General features: G+C 39.5%; 1 protein-coding gene across 1 annotated transcript; it reads left to right on the top strand.

The window, feature by feature from the left end:
• The first annotated feature begins 1,760 nt into the window (after positions 1-1,760).
• LOC104110219 (serine/threonine-protein kinase TIO) lies at positions 1,761-14,034 on the top strand. Its single transcript, XM_070197297.1, has 23 exons — positions 1,761-1,938; positions 2,197-2,308; positions 2,427-2,501; positions 2,746-2,838; positions 2,982-3,056; positions 3,199-3,291; positions 4,787-4,850; positions 5,005-5,089; positions 5,469-5,541; positions 5,626-5,694; positions 5,780-5,860; positions 5,948-6,047; positions 6,126-6,275; positions 7,178-7,307; positions 7,818-7,989; positions 8,312-8,410; positions 8,492-9,013; positions 10,008-11,111; positions 11,545-11,778; positions 12,406-12,549; positions 12,725-12,805; positions 12,919-13,107; positions 13,361-14,034. The coding sequence occupies exons 2-23, from the start codon at positions 2,219-2,221 to the stop codon at positions 13,604-13,606; spliced, it is 3,969 nt and encodes a 1,322-aa protein (XP_070053398.1). The 5' UTR covers positions 1,761-1,938; positions 2,197-2,218; the 3' UTR covers positions 13,607-14,034.
• Positions 14,035-18,440: the final 4,406 nt, after the last annotated feature.

Here is an 18,440-nt window from a genome sequence, read left to right as displayed (position 1 = left end):
AGAGTCATCTATCTTTTCCAATTTATGTTTTTATATACTTCTAGAATCATCTATCTATCGGAAAACAGTCTCTCTGCTAGGGGGTCAATGGTTCGGTTCGGTCGGTTATTTTGTAAAATTTGTACCATACTAATTTTTCGGTTATTCTATTATATATAACCAAAATTAGACTTTTTGAAACCGTCCCAATCATATCGGTTTCTCTTCGGTATCGGTTCGGTTCGGTTAATTTTCGGTATTTTTTTAAAATATCATGTAAAAGTCACTAGTAGAAGTAGAATGCAATAACATACGTATTTTTATAGGACTTAGCAAAACTCTCTAGACATTTTTACTTTTTAAAGGGTGATGAATTAAGAAAATATGAAAGATGGCTAGAGTATAGATCCATCAACTATTCTATAACAACGTAAAAGAAACTAAGCAAATTAATATAAAAAAATATAAATCACACGAGTGGAAAGATGTTAACCAAGCTGGGACTGGGACTCAAGAATAAAATTTATAGAAGATTAAATATTCAAAAAGATAAATCTAAATTATACGAAAGGAAACATATTTAATACATTGTAGTTTACTACTCATAATCGCTACAATACCTTGTGTCTTGCTAGTGAATATACTGAAAATAATTTAGTTTTAATAGGAGTAGCATAATAGGTTTGGGAATTAGGATTTTGAGTTTAATTACTTGTTGGCTTGTAACTGTTTTCATAATCCCAAGACCCAAGAAAAAATTTAATATTTTATTATTTTTAAAATTAATATGTAAATATATTTTTCACATGTAAATTTATTCGATTCGATTCGGTATTTTTTCGGTTTATTTTCATAAAATAAAAAACCTACCTTAATTATCGGTACGGTTATAGGTTTATATAAAAACCTATGGTTTTATTAAAAGAAACCTAAAAATTTTGGTCGGTTTAGTCGGTTTTTAAATATCCATTGACACCCCTACTCTCTGCCCTTCTAGGATAGGAGTAAGGCCGCGTACATCCTACCCTCCCTAGTCCCCTCTGGTGGGATTGCATTAGATTGTTGTTATTGTTGTTGTATACTCCTAGAATCAGATACAACTTTTTGAGATGCACTATCCGTATTTTTATTGTTCTTAGTTTTCGATGCAATGTTTTGATACCGCGCTTATCGAATTTGCAAAGTTCTAGTGTTGTTTCTCATTAATTATTTTTTTCTATTTCACAGTTTCCATTATATCTGGGGTTCTTTAGCAAATACCCATGGGGCGAAAAGTATTTACCCGCCCTTATGCACTTTATTTTCTCGTACCCATCTTTTTAATATCCAACCAAATAAAGTCAAACTAAGCTACTATAAACCAAGTCAATTCAAGTAAAGTCAAGCAAATTCAAGCCAAAACAAAGCCAAGCCAAACCAATCCAAACTCAATCAAGCCAAATCAAGCTAAGCTAAGTCAAATGAGTAAAAAAAAGTTGGGATGAGTGGGTAGGCAGGGGTAATTAATTTTAATTGGGTAGGTATATATCGTAAATAGTTTTTAAATGGGTAGAAAAGGGTAATTATTTTAAGCTTAACGGGGTATTTTGCATAAATTGCTCAATGAAATATTTGATGGAGACAAAAAAATGTTCAATGTTAACAAGCCTAGAGGACCAAAAATGCTCAAGTATATATTTAAGGACTATTGTGAACATACCCTCAAACATAAGAGACCGTTTATGTCATTTTTCTCGAAAAATGAGTAAGTAAAAATCTGACAAGCGGGAAAAGGTTTTGAGGGGACCGTATGGTATTATTTCAAACGCAAATCCACCTCTCCATCTAAATTCTAACATCTACATTTCTCCCCTAAAAACACCCAAAATCTACTGTTCCCGTTTCGAATTTCACATCTCTCTGCAACATATATTCCAGTTCATCACACGCCAGGTGGTGCAGGCATTCATCAATTAAAGGGTAATACTCACTTGTTTCGGATTTAGCAGCATTCATCAGTTAGTAGAGAGAAGAAATTGTAACTCGAAAACTTGTAAATTAGTTCTACAGTGAAATAAATATATATTTATGCAAGAAAAACTCTATGTTTCGACTTATCCCGTCAGCTCCAATGCAGTTCGATCTAAATTTATAGCTATCTGTCCGCAATAATTGTGAGGATTTTAGGTTTTAGAATTTATTGGATGAATTATAATTATTTGTACATTTTTGTGCCAGAAAATTTCGACTACTTTTTAAGATGGGTGTGGAGAGCTACCATGTTATAGAGCTTGTGGGCGAGGGCTCTTTTGGGAAGGTGTACAAAGGGAGGAGAAAGTTTACTGGCCAGGTACAATTTTTTTAAGTCTCGGGCAAGACTGTTTGTTGTTCTTTCGGGATAAGGATTGTTAGTGCTTTTGCTAGTCATTCTTATTTTGGTTCTTACTTTTAAATTTGGTTACTCTCAGACTGTTGCGATGAAATTTATCCCGAAACATGGGAAAAGCGATAAGGACATTCACAACTTAAGGCAGGAAATTGAGGTATTCTCTGTGCTGCTGCCTTTTTTGGGAGTTATTATTTGTGAATATTCCTGTTCGAGAATGCAGCTAGGTCTATATAATGTGGTTTAAAAAAAAAACAACCATTTCCTTGGATTTTGCTGAAACAGGACTCGTATGCTTGCTCTTTGATCTTAAGTTTTAATTTCATCTTGATTACTGTTTTTTTGAGGTTCTGCTTGCACTGTCTCTATTTTCTCTGAAGGAGGTTATTTAAATGGTGCAGATTCTAAGAAAGTTGAAGCATGAAAATATTATAGCAATGCTCGATTCTTTTGAAAGCCTGCAGGAGTTTTGTGTTGTTACAGAATTTGCTCAAGTAATTGGTCTCCTCTCTCTATTCTCTCTTCCAAATGTTAGGTCACAATGCCATGTGCATTTTCTCCATGCATAAGACGTATTGAATTTCTATCCCGTAGTAGCAGGGCAGCATGGCTGACTAATGAAACCTATCATATCCAGGGTGAGCTTTTTGAAATTCTTGAAGACGATAAATGTCTTCCTGAAGAACAAGTCCAAGCAATAGCAAAGCAGTTGGTAATCTACACAAAATTTTGATTTCTTTTATATCTAAGCACTACTATTCTTCTATCGACTACTTATATGCAGAGGAATTCCATCACTGTCCCATATTATATATTTTATTTATTCATTTAACTGTTTTTTTCTTTCGTTTCAGGTAAGAGCACTGCATTATTTACACTCAAATCGTATAATACATCGTGACATGAAACCGCAAAATATTCTCATTGGTGCTGGATCTATTGTCAAGGTTGGTTATACACTAATTTATTATATGAACCAATAGTTTCATGGAATTGTGTTACAATTAGATATTACGAAAACATAATTGACGCGTTTATTTCTCATGGATATTATTCTAGTTATGATCTCTTACTTAGCCAATTCTGTAACAAAGTTTTGCTCATTCAAAATGTTGTGATTTCATGTTACCTGCAGTCTCAGAAGTTCCTTCTTTTTAGGTTTATGATTGTGTATGAGTGATGTCTTTCCTAGCACACCTAGAATTTGAAAAACAGTGCCATAAGCACAAAACTCAAGCAAAAGAAAACCATACAGTTCTCTATTCATTCTTTATTCACCATCAGATCCTCTGTGAGTATATTTTGACATCATTAAGCTCAACCGGAAGCAGTGGCAGAAAGGCAGTGTATCCTCTAATATGTTGAATGGAGGTTTGCATTTTGCGTATTAGAACAACTGCCCTACTGGCAATGTATGGGAGTGGATATTGGATCTAAACATATCCACAAGATGAGCGACCCATAAATGTGTATATTTAGATGGCTATGCTGTCATATAAGGTTAGAAATAATCATATTAGGCAGAAGGTGCAAGTAGCATAGATAGATGATAAAACAAGAGAAGGTCGCTTGAGATTGTTTGGTCATGTCCCATGTAGATCTTTAGAAGGATCGGTCTACATGGGTGAAATTCATCGGAGGTGCTAAAAGGGGACGAGGTAGACCTAAAATCAGATGGGAAGAAGTTATCTCGAAAGACTCAAAATTCATGAAAGCAACCTTAGCACAAAATACAGTAAAATGGAAGAAAAGATCCACATAGGCTATACCAACAAGTTGGGATTAAGATTTAGTCATGTTGATACAATTACTTTAGGTTCCTTAGCACAAAATACAGCAAAATGGAAGAAAAGATCCACATAGGCTATACCAACAAGTTGGGATTAAGATTTAGTCATGTTGATACAATTACTTTAGGTTCAATGTCCACTTTGAGTTTTGGAGTATTAAAGAGATCTATATGCTACTAGAAAATTTAAAGAGCTTCTATTTGGTATAGAACTTCAATTATTGAATATTGCATAGAGGCGCATCTAATGGAGTGACGTGGATACTTAGGATTCATATAGATTATTATTGCCGATCCAAACTAATTTGGGATTGAAGCATAGATGTTGTTTAGTTATTGTTATCATCATACATTCAAGTGATCTTTTTTGCCAGAGATCTAGTCTTATTTTAATTCCTTTAGGGAACATAATTTAGCTTATTCATTGGTATGTTCTGTGGCTATATGACAACTAGCCTGCAATATCTGTTAAAGCATTATTACATGATACGAACTTGCGATGATACTGGAAATGCATTTGAGCTTGTTTTATCTTCATGTTTTTGTGGATAATTTGGCAGTGTATAACTTGGTACTTATTGTACTCTGTGTTCAGCAGTAAAGATATAACCCTATCTTCTCATGTCTCCCTCTTATTATTTTTTATTTAACAGCTTTGTGACTTCGGTTTTGCACGAGCCATGTCCACAAACACAGTAGTTTTGCGATCCATAAAAGGTGACTTTTGCCTCACTTCGTAGGATTGCTTCAGTTTCCGGTCATAAATGGACATCAAGTGGTTGATGCAAGCTACATTTTCAAAAAAGTGGCTGATACAAGCTCCTGTTGGTCCATTCCTTACCTGATCTCTGTTTTCTTTCCATTTTCTTAGGTACACCATTGTATATGGCTCCAGAATTGGTACGAGAACAACCATACAACCACACTGCTGATTTGTGGTCTCTTGGTGTTATCTTGTATGTGACATCTACTTAATTTAGGAATGCTTTCGGTGTTTTGAGTAACTTCAAAAAGATTCCTTGTGATTGTTGGAAACGAATTGCCTTCTAGCTGGAGGGAAGCTTGACTCCTGTTAGATGAAATGGGCTCCTCTCTTATCAAAAAATGAAATGAGCTCCTCTAATGCTAAGAAAAAAAAAGAACAAACTTTTCAGCTTGGCGGCATTAAGAATCTGAACCTTCTAAAATAGGAACAAACGTCTGAATAGGAACATGCTCATACATTGACAAGGAAAACAGTTGCAGACTAGTCCAATTATACCCTTTATTGGCTTCTTTCCTTCTTCTGCATATTTTTATTTCTCCTTATGAATTTGATCAGCTGATTTTATGCAGATATGAGCTGTTTGTTGGTCAACCTCCATTTTATACTAATTCAGTTTATGCTCTTGTTCGCCACATCATCAAGGTAACCAAGGTTATGCTTGAATAGATTTTGGATCTAGAGCTGTGATTGATTAGACCACTAACTTGTAATCGCACTCGTACTCAGGACCCAGTTAAGTATCCAGACAATATGAGCTCAAGCTTCAAGAGTTTTCTGAAGGGCCTGCTTAACAAGGTTTCCATCTGTAAATATAAAAGCCCTTGCACTACTATATTTTTAGCTTCCTACTTTTGATCTAGTGATCAATTCTGTGAATCAGGTACCGCAGAATAGACTGACCTGGCCTGCACTTCTTGAGCATCCATTTGTTCAAGAAACATTGGAGGATGTGGAAGCCAGGGTAACTATAGATATTGAAAAGCAAGCTAATAATATTTAATCTTCCATTTTGGTCTTTCATTAATGGAGCAATTTATCAAAATAACAGGAGATTCGTGCTGCAGCAGCTGCTGCAAAGGGATCTGATGCAACTTGGAGGGGAAAGGGAGATATTCAATCAACTCAGTTGAATGTTGCAAGTCCCGAAAGTAAGTCCATCCATTAACATATTCCACACGCACTTCTAATTTTGCCCAATTCATCTATCTCAAATGATACCACTGCAGGTAAAAATCATATTCAAGCTGTAAGTGGAAATGGAAACATTGGGAGCCTTCAGACTGATGTTCATTTGAAAAGTCCAGACAACGTCACGGTCAATGCTTCACCAGAGGAGTTCCCAGGTTTCTCACAGCCTGATGATATTGTACAGTCAGGTAAGTTGTGTTCTGAAATGTAGAATAGACATATTTTTCTACTTATGTGATCATGCTGCAAAATCATAGGCTTTCTATGAGCTTACATACAATACAGCATTACAGCTGATACAATTGTTTTCAACATAGGAATAAAGGAAGAGCTTCATTCTTGTATTACCTCTTTGCCGATTGTAATCTAAGATATATGACCTGTATATATATTTTTTACTTAAATTTTTTTTAGTATTAGTTCCTGAATGTTGAAAAGGTCAATTTCACTTAGAAAAAGTCAAATCATGACACATTAGGATGGAAGGAGTAAACTAAACTCTTGTCACGACTTTCATTTAATTTTCTTTTTTAAATTGAATCAGTAGTGGCTCCACAGTTAATCTCTTTTGTTTCTGATCATGTAAGTAACTGAATATTTTCTTCTTCCGCACCCCTACGGGATAAAAGGCCACCGGGTTTTGCCTTGAGGTACATTAGTTCCTATCAGTTAGAGTTTCGTGTGTACATAGGACAGACAAAAAGTTCAACTTTTTGAAGAATTGTCAGTAGGCGCTGCATACATGTAATATAATATTTACAACACTATTCTTTATCTGAGTTTTATATGGATAAATAATAGCTCTTTCTTCATCTGTCAGTTTCTCCAGCTCATCTTTCTTAGCTTCGTAGGACATTTGAATTTCACTCACAAGATAGTTCTTGATCATGCTTTTAACTGCTTAGTTACTTATGATATCTCATTCATATGTTTCTGTTAGTCATTCTTGTGTTTCTTTCGGGAGGGGAGGATCAAGCAATCTTTACCAATTCTCCTATATCACATCCCGTATTTTATTATGTATAGCCCCGTGTGAGATTTCCATGATTTATGATGTGTACGATATCCATGATATATGTCATCTTATCAGGTTGTCAGGTTTTGGACAGACTGGAAAGCAACTCCCGAACAGTCAAGGGTGCAAAAATTATTGGGCAAGATAATGATGCATTATCAGCTATTTTGGTTCCGTTAAGAAACTTGTGTGAAGTTCCTGGCAGGTAAGAGCTCTGTATAAGAGGTGTGCATCATCTTATTTCATGATTAGACATGATATTTTATATTTTACATGATATTTGTAAAACATATTTGTTCAACGAGCAGGTAGTCCAAATGACCAGTTTTTGTTAGTCTAGATAAATCATTCGCCTTGTTTTTGATGTTCTTACTATCTAATTTGCCTCCAATTGAGAAAGAGTTTTTCATATTGAGGGATTCCGTCACCCTCTGCTGCAATAATGCTACTAGAATGAATTCCATCTGCATGTCTCTAAATACTTAAAGGAGAAAGATATAATTTATTTTCTCAGAGGTTTTGATATTATGTGTCACACGTATTAGAAGATCAGTTCAGAGAATTTTCGCTGCTTGCTGTTGTTTGACTTTGGTATCATTTATGAAGCCAAAGTTGGTAACATTTGATGGTTACAAGAACTGATATCTGGTTGAAGTAAGTAGGCACAACATTGCTACTTTTTTTAATATTAGTAACCTGCTTGTTTCTTGCACAGGGATCATGATTTTGTCATATTAAACCAATCACTTAGGATCCTTTCGAACTTAGTTGCAGCAGCTGCCATCAACTCAAATGGGACTCTTGATCAAGTTATATGTGTCCTTCTTGGTTTCACTTCTGCTGTACTTAAAATCAGGTCTTCTAATGGAACTGAATTGCTGATGAAGGTAATTTCATGAGAACGATCCTTACTTACCAGACCAAAGTAAAAGAGGAAGAGATTTTGCTCTGATATGGGTTTCTCTTCTTGTGGACTATAATTGCACATCTTTTCGTTGGACTTCAATGAGATAGCTAAAATCTCAAACTTTGTGCTTAATTTTTGTCCAAACTTAAGTGTTAAAATATGAAAAGAGAGCTACGTTTCACTAGGACTAATATGAATTTTGAATAACCCGTGTATCCTTCAAAACAAATTTTCAATAATATTGCTGGTGCTGTTTTGCTTCCTTAAAAACTAATAATTAACGTGGTCTGACTGTAATGCAGAGTTTCTCCGTCACCAGAAAATTGTTAGATATCTTTGGAGGTGCTATTGGAGGCTCATGTCTAGGGCATTGGAGAACACTTCATGAATTGTACTCGCAGGTTTCGTTTCCTAACTTGGAAAACTGTGCACTGATGTCAGCATTTTATACTTGCTTTTAACTGTTATATACTAATGTACAGGTGATAAATAACCTGGATGATGCTTCTGGTCGAGTTTTGTCTGAGTCAACTGGTTGCATTGCAGCTATGTTGTTTCGAGTGGCTCAGGCTCTTAAAGTATCATCTTCTCCGCCAACCCTTATAGGAACTCTCAAAGAACTGTTAGACCATGCTACCAGTTCTGGCATAGCAGACCTTTTGATTTTGTGCTTAGCTACATCAGGGTCAAACCTCATATCAGGTTCCTCAAATTTACTGCGAGCTGCTGCTGAAGCCTGCAGGGCTCTTTGGTTGCTGGTGGACGCATTTGAACTACTATGTCTAAGAGATAATAGATACCATTTTCCAATTAGCTGTTTGCGAAGTCCATCTTTACATCGACTTGACATCAAGGACCATGAGCGAGGTCCATTACTTGGAAAGGATTCAACAAAAATTATTGATTCCATGACAAAGGCATTTCTAAGGTCCAAAGCCATACAAGTTGCTGTTTATTATTGTCTGCATCAGCGTCTTGAGCCTTCTATCTGTGCTGGAGTACAGGTATCTATCTTTTTGCTGTCACTTACTATGTTTTACTGGAACTTGCTTAATGAGTTTGGAGCTGTTGGATTTTTGTGGATAGGTACCATATGAATCACAGTAACTTGGATTTTTTTTTTCTCTACTCTTTCTCTCTCTCTGTGTGTGTGATGTATTTACAAATCCACCAATGTCCATTTCTCAGCTAACTTTTACCATCTCTAGGCTAGTAATTTCATAGCAAAATGTTCTGGAACAATTATTAACTGACATTTGATGAAAGGTCCTGTGCTATTATCATTATATCTTGGAGCCATTGACCAATAGATCTATTTGGTGGTCCTGGTCGTGCATAGTTGGTTGCTTAAGTACTTCTATTCCCGCTCAAGCTAATGTAGTAAAGTAAGATTGCTCTCTACATTTTTCCTAAACATGACATCTAATAATGTAACGGGAAAGGGAAGAATAACGTGTGTCAGCTCAAAGTAGCAGGACAAGGACCATAGGGCTTGAAGGGAATAGCAAGAAGTTAAGCACGTGCTTTTTTGAAGTGAAGCGCACAAGTCATGACATTAAAGTAACAAACAAATGACTCTACTATTATTATGGTCAAATTGCAACTAAAATGACTGATCTCAGTATCCAATAATAATAATGCCAATATTAATCCAACTCCTCAAAGTTGATTTTCAAAGAACTGACCATGTTCAGGTTCACTTTGCGCATCATTGTTTGAAGCGGACATCTCTATGAAGTGATGCCCCCTTGCTTCGCTTCGCTTCTTTAAGCGACGAAACAATGTCTTTCAATAACACTGACACACTCTTTAAACAAATGGCTAATTGGCTTATTACATCTCATCAAAATATATTTTGTTTTCTGTTTTTCACATGAAGTGCACCCTGAAAGAAGGTTAGGTGGAGGAGACGTTGAATAAAGTAGCTATATTTTGTGCCTTTATCCTGATCTCTTGTCCTGTCACATGTCAAAATTATTAACTTATTCTTCTTTTCAGCTTGTTCTGAGGTGTTGCTTGCATAGTGGAGTTGTTGCCAATATCCTCTGTGGTCTACCTAGTTCTCTTCCTGTTACTACAGTGGTGAGTGGAGGAGGCGATGGAACTATTGTTTCAGAGATTTTCTCTGTACTGTCATCAACTAAGAAAGCACGTGGAGGAGAAGCAAACACCTTGGTTCTGCACTTAAGCCTTCTTCTTGCCACCATTGCACAATGTCTAAAGTCATCAGGAAGGAATTCTGCCTTGTTCATTCTCACTACATCTTCAAGAAAGCAGCTCACTCGGCTCTCTGACCTTGCACATTATTTCTCTGCTGATGTACAGTCATTATGCCAACCTCATTCTGCATCTGCAATGCTAGCTCTAGCATCCATTCTGTCTCTTGAAACTAGCTGCACAGTTGAAACTGCCATTCTTGACATAGCTGTGCCTATGATCCCTAGGACTGCCAAGCTATGTGAATACCTTAGGAATCCTGCTAATGAACAAGATGGAACAAGTATGTTTAGTGGAATGCTTTCACATTGGCATGGCCTAAGAGATGGATGTATTGGGTTATTGGACATACGACTGAAGAAGGAAGGACCATTGGCTGTGCAACACTCCTGTGCTAGTGGTATTCCACAGCTGCTTATTGATTTGTTGACAAACAACATTACAGAAGTCTCTTCTGAAGAATCCAATTTTTCAAAAGACCAAATTGAGCTATCACCAATCGGAGTTGCATGGAGCATTTCATTACTATGCCAATGCCTTACTGGGGGAGTGTCCACTTTTCGTCATATATTGCTTAAGATGGAACATGTCAAGGTCATATCTGATTTGATATTGGACATACATCTTAAGCTAGTCAAATCTTGGAGTGGACCCGGTGGCGGGGTGGATGGGGTTAGGGATACAATAAATGAGGTTATAGATCTTTTGGCATTTCCGTTTGTGGCTGTACAGAATGGTCTAGGTTTGCCATCTGCTACTGCTTCAGTGAATAGTGGATTTCTCCTTAATGTTGGTTCACCTGGTGGAAGAGTTTGTCCTGAAGACAGAGACATGGTGAAAGCAATTGAATCACATTTGGGAAAGTACACTCAAATCCTATTGGAGGTTTGACTTTTTATCTTCCCTTCAAACTCTTATAATCTTACTTGAAATATTGTGTACTTGAAGGATAAGGTTTCTGAGTGTGGTTTGCAGTTTATCGGCCAAATTTCTTGAAGGATATTTGTGGAAATGTAAGCATGAAATATCACAAGTACAAAGCAAATTGGAAGTTGGGCATTCTGCAAATTAAGAGTCGTTATGTGTGTCATCAGTATATGATTCTCCATATAGTTTTAAGCTTTCAATAAGCTACTTTGTCTAATGAGACATGCATTTTCCAGCATCGTTCTACTGCATGGATGACACACATGGTCCTCTGTACCTTACCTTTTGTCCTCGCTATAGGAAATTAATAAGATAACTCATCCTTGTATGACACGGATGGCAAGTGACTTTGGATTGGTTAACCCATGATAGATATGCTTTATGCTTGCAGGTAGGAGTTCCAGGCATTATTCTTCGGTGTTTGGAACATATGGAATCCAAAGATAAAGCCAGGCCCGTTGCATTTCTTGCCAAAATGACGACTTACCGACCTCTTGCTGTTCAACTATTGGGTAAAGGTTTGCTGGATCCAAGGAGAATGAAGTCTCTACTGGATGGTTCATGCCCCGGAGAAGTCGTTCTCGATGTTCTCATGATTGTTTCAGATTTAGCTCGCATGGATAAGGTCAATTCTTTACTGGGCATACACTCTAAGTTGATCGATGGTGAACTTTCGTGACTTTTAATTCTTCATTGGTTAGTGGGAGTCAAAGAATGGTGTACAGGAATGCTAAAGATTGACTTTGTTTATAATGTCATTGGCTGTGTTTTCTTTTCTCTCTCTCTATGTTTTACATGTTACTGCCTGTTTAATTTCTTGTCCGATGTATCCTTGATTATTATTTAAACATTCCTTGATACCTCTTATACTATTCCGAAGTTTCTTTTGGCAATATGCGGAAATTAAGAATGCTTGACCTTTAAAGTTGGATTTGTATGAGTCATAGTTAATTAATTTGTCAAAAGTAAGTTTGAAGTTGAGTATACGTTTTAAGTGCTTAACTGCTAGGGTTTGTTTATTTTTTTGTGTTTAAATCTGTTAATTATATTGAACGTACTATTATAGTCTAGTAAAAAAATTTACTCTTAAACCTTTTAGATAGTGTGAAATACTTATTTGATACGGATTGTACGTGGACTCATTTAGTGGTACTTATTTGATATGGATGTGCATAATCATTGAAGAGACTGATTGTATCATAAGTTTTCATAACTATGCTGACGTTGATTCTAACTGTACATATGCATCCAGGCCTTCTATGAATACATTGATGGGGCAGATATCTTGGAGTTTCTTAAGGAGTTCCTAACCGATAAAGATCCTAATGTGCGTGCCAAAACATGCAGTGCTATAGGAAATATGTGTCGTCACAGCTCCTATTTCTATGCTTCGCTGGTAACGCCCTCCTGTATAACCTCTGGTTTCATCTATGTCTAGTTTAAACCAAAATGATTTTCATTTATAATTTCAGCATTACTTTCTATTGAGGTTTTACAGTTCTAGAATTTACTGCATATACTAATTCTATCTTTCTCTTCCAACTCTCAATTGTTTTTTGCTGATTTTGTAGGCAAAACGTGGCATCATTAGTCTTCTCATTGACCGCTGTGCTGATTCTGACAAAAGAACGCGGAAGTTTGCTTGCTTTGCTGTAAAACTTTTGTTTGCTTCCTAGCTGTTTGATAAAACCAAATTATCCTTTTAATTTTTATCAAACTATTGTTATAAATGGTTAGCTGATTAAGATCTTTTCCGCGTTTGTAGATTGGCAATGCTGCCTATCATAATGAGCTGTTGTATGATGAGCTCCGGAGATCCATTCCTCAGCTCTCATATCTGCTGCTTTCAGCTGAGGAAGACAAAACCAAGGCCAATGCTGCTGGGGCACTCAGTAATCTTGTCCGCAACTCCAACAAGCTTTGCGGAGATATTGTTTCTAAAGGAGCCATGCAGGTTTTTCATGCCCCTATCATGTTTTACCTTCGTCATTGCTTATTTGCATAGCAAATCTAAACCTACTGATTCTTTTCAATTGCAAAGATATTGTTTCTAAACCAGAATATTTTCAGAGTCATGTCACTTTATACTAGTTTTGAGTGCCTGATGCAAATGCTTTATGCCTTAACTGCCTGTTCTATCCTAATAGAGAACGCTGAATTTGTTCCGCAAAGTCTCTTTACCAAAGTTGATGGTCCTTTTTCTCCAGGCATTACTTAAGCTGGTGACAGACTGTTCTGTCGTAGCTCTGAGCCCCAGTAGAAAAGATACAATAAATGAGTCACCTTTAAAGATAGCACTATTTTCTCTGGCGAAGATGTGTGCTCATCCACCTTGCAGACAATTCCTCCGATCATCCGAGCTATTTCCAGTAGTTAGGCAGCTTCAGCAGTCACCAGATTCAACGATAGCTAATTATGCCGCTGTAATTGTTAAGAAAGTTGCAGAAGTATAATTGATCATTGATTTGCTTGAAGTCTGCCAGCCAATGAATTGAAGCTCATCTTTCATGTGCCACTATGAAAATGTTGATGCACACTCAGTCGGTTTATCATGCATTTTGATCTTGTACAATTGAAGCAACATAAGGTCATCAATGACTTGGTTGCTGGTAAATATATGTATCTACCAACTTATTAAACTTCTCTATGCGGCTCAAATGTGGAAACATCCTTAGAATCAAGTAAATTTTTGGGCAGTTTTCTATTTCCTCTCACAGTGATGTTGTCTGTGCAGTAGGATATAATGCTGTTAGTCTTCACTTGAAGAAAATAATATGTATTGGTTCACTTTTGCGAAGCTCTGCGAATATCCTTCCTTTTGGTTGCACTGGACTAAAGCTCATTCCTTTGTAACAACTGGCATGAGAGACTTTTTTTCCCATTTTCCTTTTGTTATTTATTCATTTAATGCTGTTAAGCGCGATACTAAATTCAGAAATTCTGCCAAGATAACCCCTCTTTCATCCCCTCTCCGAACCTCACGTTATTATATGAATTGACTTAGTTGAGAACATGACCATGTCCAATACAGGAGAAGCTGAATGAAGTTGGAAGTGAGTTTGCTTCACTGCCTTAATGCAAAACAATAACTCTTCGTCTACCATTTTTCTTCATCATATCAGTCTTTGCAATTCAAACGTGATCTACGCCATCTTGTTGACTGAATGATACATAACTTGCATGATAACTGTCATGGGCAGCTTTCCAACCATGCCCCATGACCCTTTGGACGCGCCCCGTGGCGTCCTGGCCAGCCTCCCAACGCCCGTCGCCACGGTCGGCCCCGTGGTCTCGACAGCTCTAAGTGACAAGCGCGCATGTGTCTCTGTCGCCCCACCGATAGCCATCGCCAGCGCCCAGCCACAGGCAGATGCCAACAGTGCCGAGCGCGTGGACAATGCCGCGCGCGCAGACCCTGATGCTAAAGACAAAGTTGCTGCCAACAGACTTGTTGTTGCTTTGTAGAAGACTAAGTCCTTTTCATTGTAAATATAGAGTAGTTTTGCTGCATTTTCTTTAAGTGTGATTTTTCAGCTTTCATAGATCTAGTCATGTAATTTTGGTTTATTTTTTTTAAGCATTATTAAGGGGGACCAAGCAATCAAAACTTTCAAGCAAGCAAATAATTCTCTGTACTGGTGTCTCTCCCCCCGACACCGTCTTGTTTTCTGTAATAGCTTTCATTCAATGCAATCAAGCTTTCTTTCATTCTCAATTCTCTTTTATGCTCTCTTTCAATTGCTCATGACATTGGTTTTCCCGTACGGCACTGACAATCTAGTCTAGCGTACGGAGGGGACCTCAGTTGGCGGACAGCAACCGTACTGACATCGGTTGCTTAGCCTTACGTCGCCCTTCCAAGGAACTTCAGGAAGGCGCCGCGTAACAGTTGGTATCAGAGCCTAGGCTCGACATCGGACGAGGGATTACATTGCAATTACCACCATTTCTGACCATGGTGAATTATGGGGATCGCATCGCGACCCTTGAGGGAACGGTTGACGCATTACGGCCCATCGTGGAAATGGTGCCCGATCTAAAGACCAGCCTAGTGCAAAGGTTGGACGACCTGGACCGCAGACTCATCCAGGCCGAAGTTGACATAGAAAATATCAGTCGCGACTCTGAAGGAGATCGGCAAATAGCAGTCACAGAGGCAGCTAAAATTTTTGGTAAATTTGAGGTCCTCCAGCAGGAGCGTGCCGAGGATTTAACCAACAGGGAACAAGAGGCAGACAGGGTGACTGCCATGTAACAAACTATAGACAACTTGACAGGCCAGCTCAATGTTGTCAATGCTGCTTTACAAGGCCTACTTCGAGGAGGCGGAAACCAATTTGGGGGTGGTGTGAACCTCGCCCCTATGGCACAAAAGCTGAAAATTCCTGAGCCAAAGCCATACAGTGGAGCTCGGAATGCCAAAGAAGTGGAAAATTTCATTTTCGACATCAAGCAATACTTTGATGCCGTGGGAGGCCTAGAAGAAGCTAAGAAGGTAGCAACTGCTGCCATGTATCTTCAGGGTGATGCCAAACTCTGGTGGTGGGTGAAGTACGAAGCCATCAAGGCTGGTGAAGATGCCCTCGAGACATGGGCGGAACTGAAGGCAGCCATACGCCTACAGTTCTTCCCCGAAAATGTTGAGTACAATGCCAAGAGAAAGTTGCGGAAGCTCCGCCAGACCAAATCAGTGCAAGATTACGTGCGGGAATTCTCCGCGCTCATGCTGAACATCCGTGATATGGGAGACAAAGACAAACTCTTCACCTTCCTGGAAGGGTTGAAACCTTATGCCCGGATGGAGTTGCAGAGACAAAGGGTAGACACGTTGCCTAAGGCAATCCAAGCAGCAGAGTACCTTGAGGATTACCAAGTGGAAGCCTGGAAGGATAGGCCTCAACAGCCTGTCCGAGGAGGATACAAAGGGGGCCAACCAAACACTGGTGGCCCTAGGAGAAGTGGAGGAGACCGGAGTGCACCCAAATCCAAGGCTCCCTCTCCCGGCAGTACTAGTGCTGCATCTAACAACAATGATCGGGGGAGGAAGCCCCCCTCAGGATGTCATCATTGCGGCGGACCACATTGGAATAATGAATGCCCACATGCACAGATGAACGCCTATCAAGCTTTTGAGGATGGGACGGATGACGACGCCGATGATGCGGACTAGACCGAGCCAGTAGGTGCATTCAATGCAATTGTTGGCTCCATTTCTGAGCCCTTAGCGGGAACCAGTGCCGGTATCCGCAAGAAGAAGGACCCCTGTCCAATTGCCAAGAAAGAAAATAAGAAGGCGAATTTGAGGACTCCTCCTCATCAAGAGAGGACATTAATGTTCGTTGACATGAAGGTAAATGGCAAGCCCATTCGGGCAATGATAGACACGGGTGCCACCCACAACTACTTAGCTTCGACTCAGGTGGAGCGTCTTGGACTATTTGTAGGAAAGGGCAAAGGTCGTGTGAAGGCTATCAACTCACCACCTCAATCAGTGGGTGGAATAGCCAAAGAAGTACCAGTGAAGCTTGGCCCTTATGAAGGAAAGTTCAACCTGCGCGTAGTGATCATAGATGACTTTGAGTTAATAGTGGGGTTGGAATTTCTGAGACAGACCAATACCATGCCCGCACCGTATACAGACATGCTACTGATGATGGGAGCAAATGGGGCCAAGCCCTGCATTATTCCGTGCATTCCCATGAAGATGGCAGCCGAGAACATCTCGGCCTTGCAGTTGAAGAAGGGGTAAAAAGACATGAACCCACGTTCCTGGCTACCCTCTGCATGGAAGATGTAGAACGCTCCTCGGGTCCCATTCCTGCACCCGTGAAGGAGTTGCTTCTGGAATTTGAAGACATTATGCCACAAGACATGCCAAAGCGCCTTCCGCCTAGGCGAACTGTGGACCATGAGATTGAGTTGGTGCCGGGTGCGAAGCCACCTGCCCGGGCGCCGTACGGAATGTCACAACCCGAACTCTCCGAGCTTCGGAGACAATTGACGGAAATGCTAGACACATGGATAATCGTGCCCTCCAAGTCCCCATACGGGTCCCCTATGCTATTCCAAAAGAAACATGATGGTAGTTTACGACTCTGTATGGATTACCGGGCTCTAAACAAAATCACTGTGAAAAACAAGTATCCTATTCCGCTAATGGCAGACTTTTTTGATAGAGTGGGTGGTGCGACGGTATTCACCAAAATAGACCTGAGGACAGGTTATTGGCAAGTTCGGATTGCAGATGGTGATGAGCACAAAATGACCTGTGTGACAAGATATGGGTCGTACGACTTCCTGGTTATGCCCTTTGGCTTGACTAACGCGCCATCCACATTTTGCACCTTGATGAACTAAGTCTTCCGAGAATACATTGATGAATTCGTCGTGGTTTATTTGGATGACATTGTGGTATATAGCTAGACACTGGAAGAACACCTGGAGCATTTGCGGAAGGTCCTAGCCCGATTGCGGGAGCACGAATTATATGCGAAGCTATCCAAGTGCTCCTTTGCTCAGAAACAAATTGACTTCCTCGGACATGTCATCGAGGAAGGGAGGATCAAGATGGACCAGCAGAAGATTCAGGCCATTACAGAATGGCCGCCTCCTAAGGATATACATGCCTTGAGGTCGTTCCTTGGTCTATGCAACTTCTATCGGCGTTTTGTGAAAAGTTACTCTCTCATTGCAGTGCCGCTGATAGAACTTCTCAAGAAGGCCACCCCGTGGGATTGGTGCCCCAAGCGGGCAGAGGCCTTCGACGCATTGAAGATGGCTATGTCTAGTAGCCCAGTCTTGGCCCTCCCTGACTTGGCCAAGCCATTCGAAGTGCAAACGGATACCTCCGACTATGCACTTGGTGGAGTATTGCTACAAGAAGGACATCCCATAACGTACGAGAGCCGGAAACTGAAGGATGTAGAGCGGCACTATGCGGCCCATGAGAAAGAATTATTGGCTGTCGTTCATTGCTTACGCCTTTGGAGGCATTATCTACTGGGAGCCCCATTCGTGGTCAAGACAGACAATACAGCCGTTAGCCATTTCATGACCCAGCCAAAGCTGAATGGACGACAGGCTAGGTGGCAGGAACTCCTAGCGGAATTTCACTTCAACCTGGAGTACCGAAGTGGAAAGACCAATCATGTTGCTGATGCACTCAGTCGGAGAGCTGATCTAGCATCGATGTGTGTTCTCGCCGCCCTAAAGGGAAGCGAAGTAACCACCACCATAAAAGACCAGATACAGGATCTACTCATCAAGGATCCTGCTGCACAGTATTTG

This window comes from Nicotiana tomentosiformis, chromosome 3, assembly GCF_000390325.3.
Source record: "Nicotiana tomentosiformis chromosome 3, ASM39032v3, whole genome shotgun sequence".
Taxonomy (NCBI): Eukaryota; Viridiplantae; Streptophyta; class Magnoliopsida; order Solanales; family Solanaceae; genus Nicotiana; species Nicotiana tomentosiformis.
The sequence above is the reverse complement of the archived record's forward strand: the minus strand, read 5'-3'. Positions and strand labels throughout refer to the sequence as shown.

Bases quoted from the DNA above. Each gene is read 5' to 3' on its own strand.
- LOC104110219 (XM_070197297.1), top strand. From the start codon at position 2,219: ATGGGTGTGGAGAGCTACCATGTTATAGAGCTTGTGGGCGAGGGCTCT. The intron at 6,048-6,125 runs GTAAGTCCATCC...ATACCACTGCAG, and splicing joins GAATGTTGCAAGTCCCGAAA to GTAAAAATCATATTCAAGCT. The intron at 7,990-8,311 runs GTAATTTCATGA...ACTGTAATGCAG, and splicing joins GAACTGAATTGCTGATGAAG to AGTTTCTCCGTCACCAGAAA.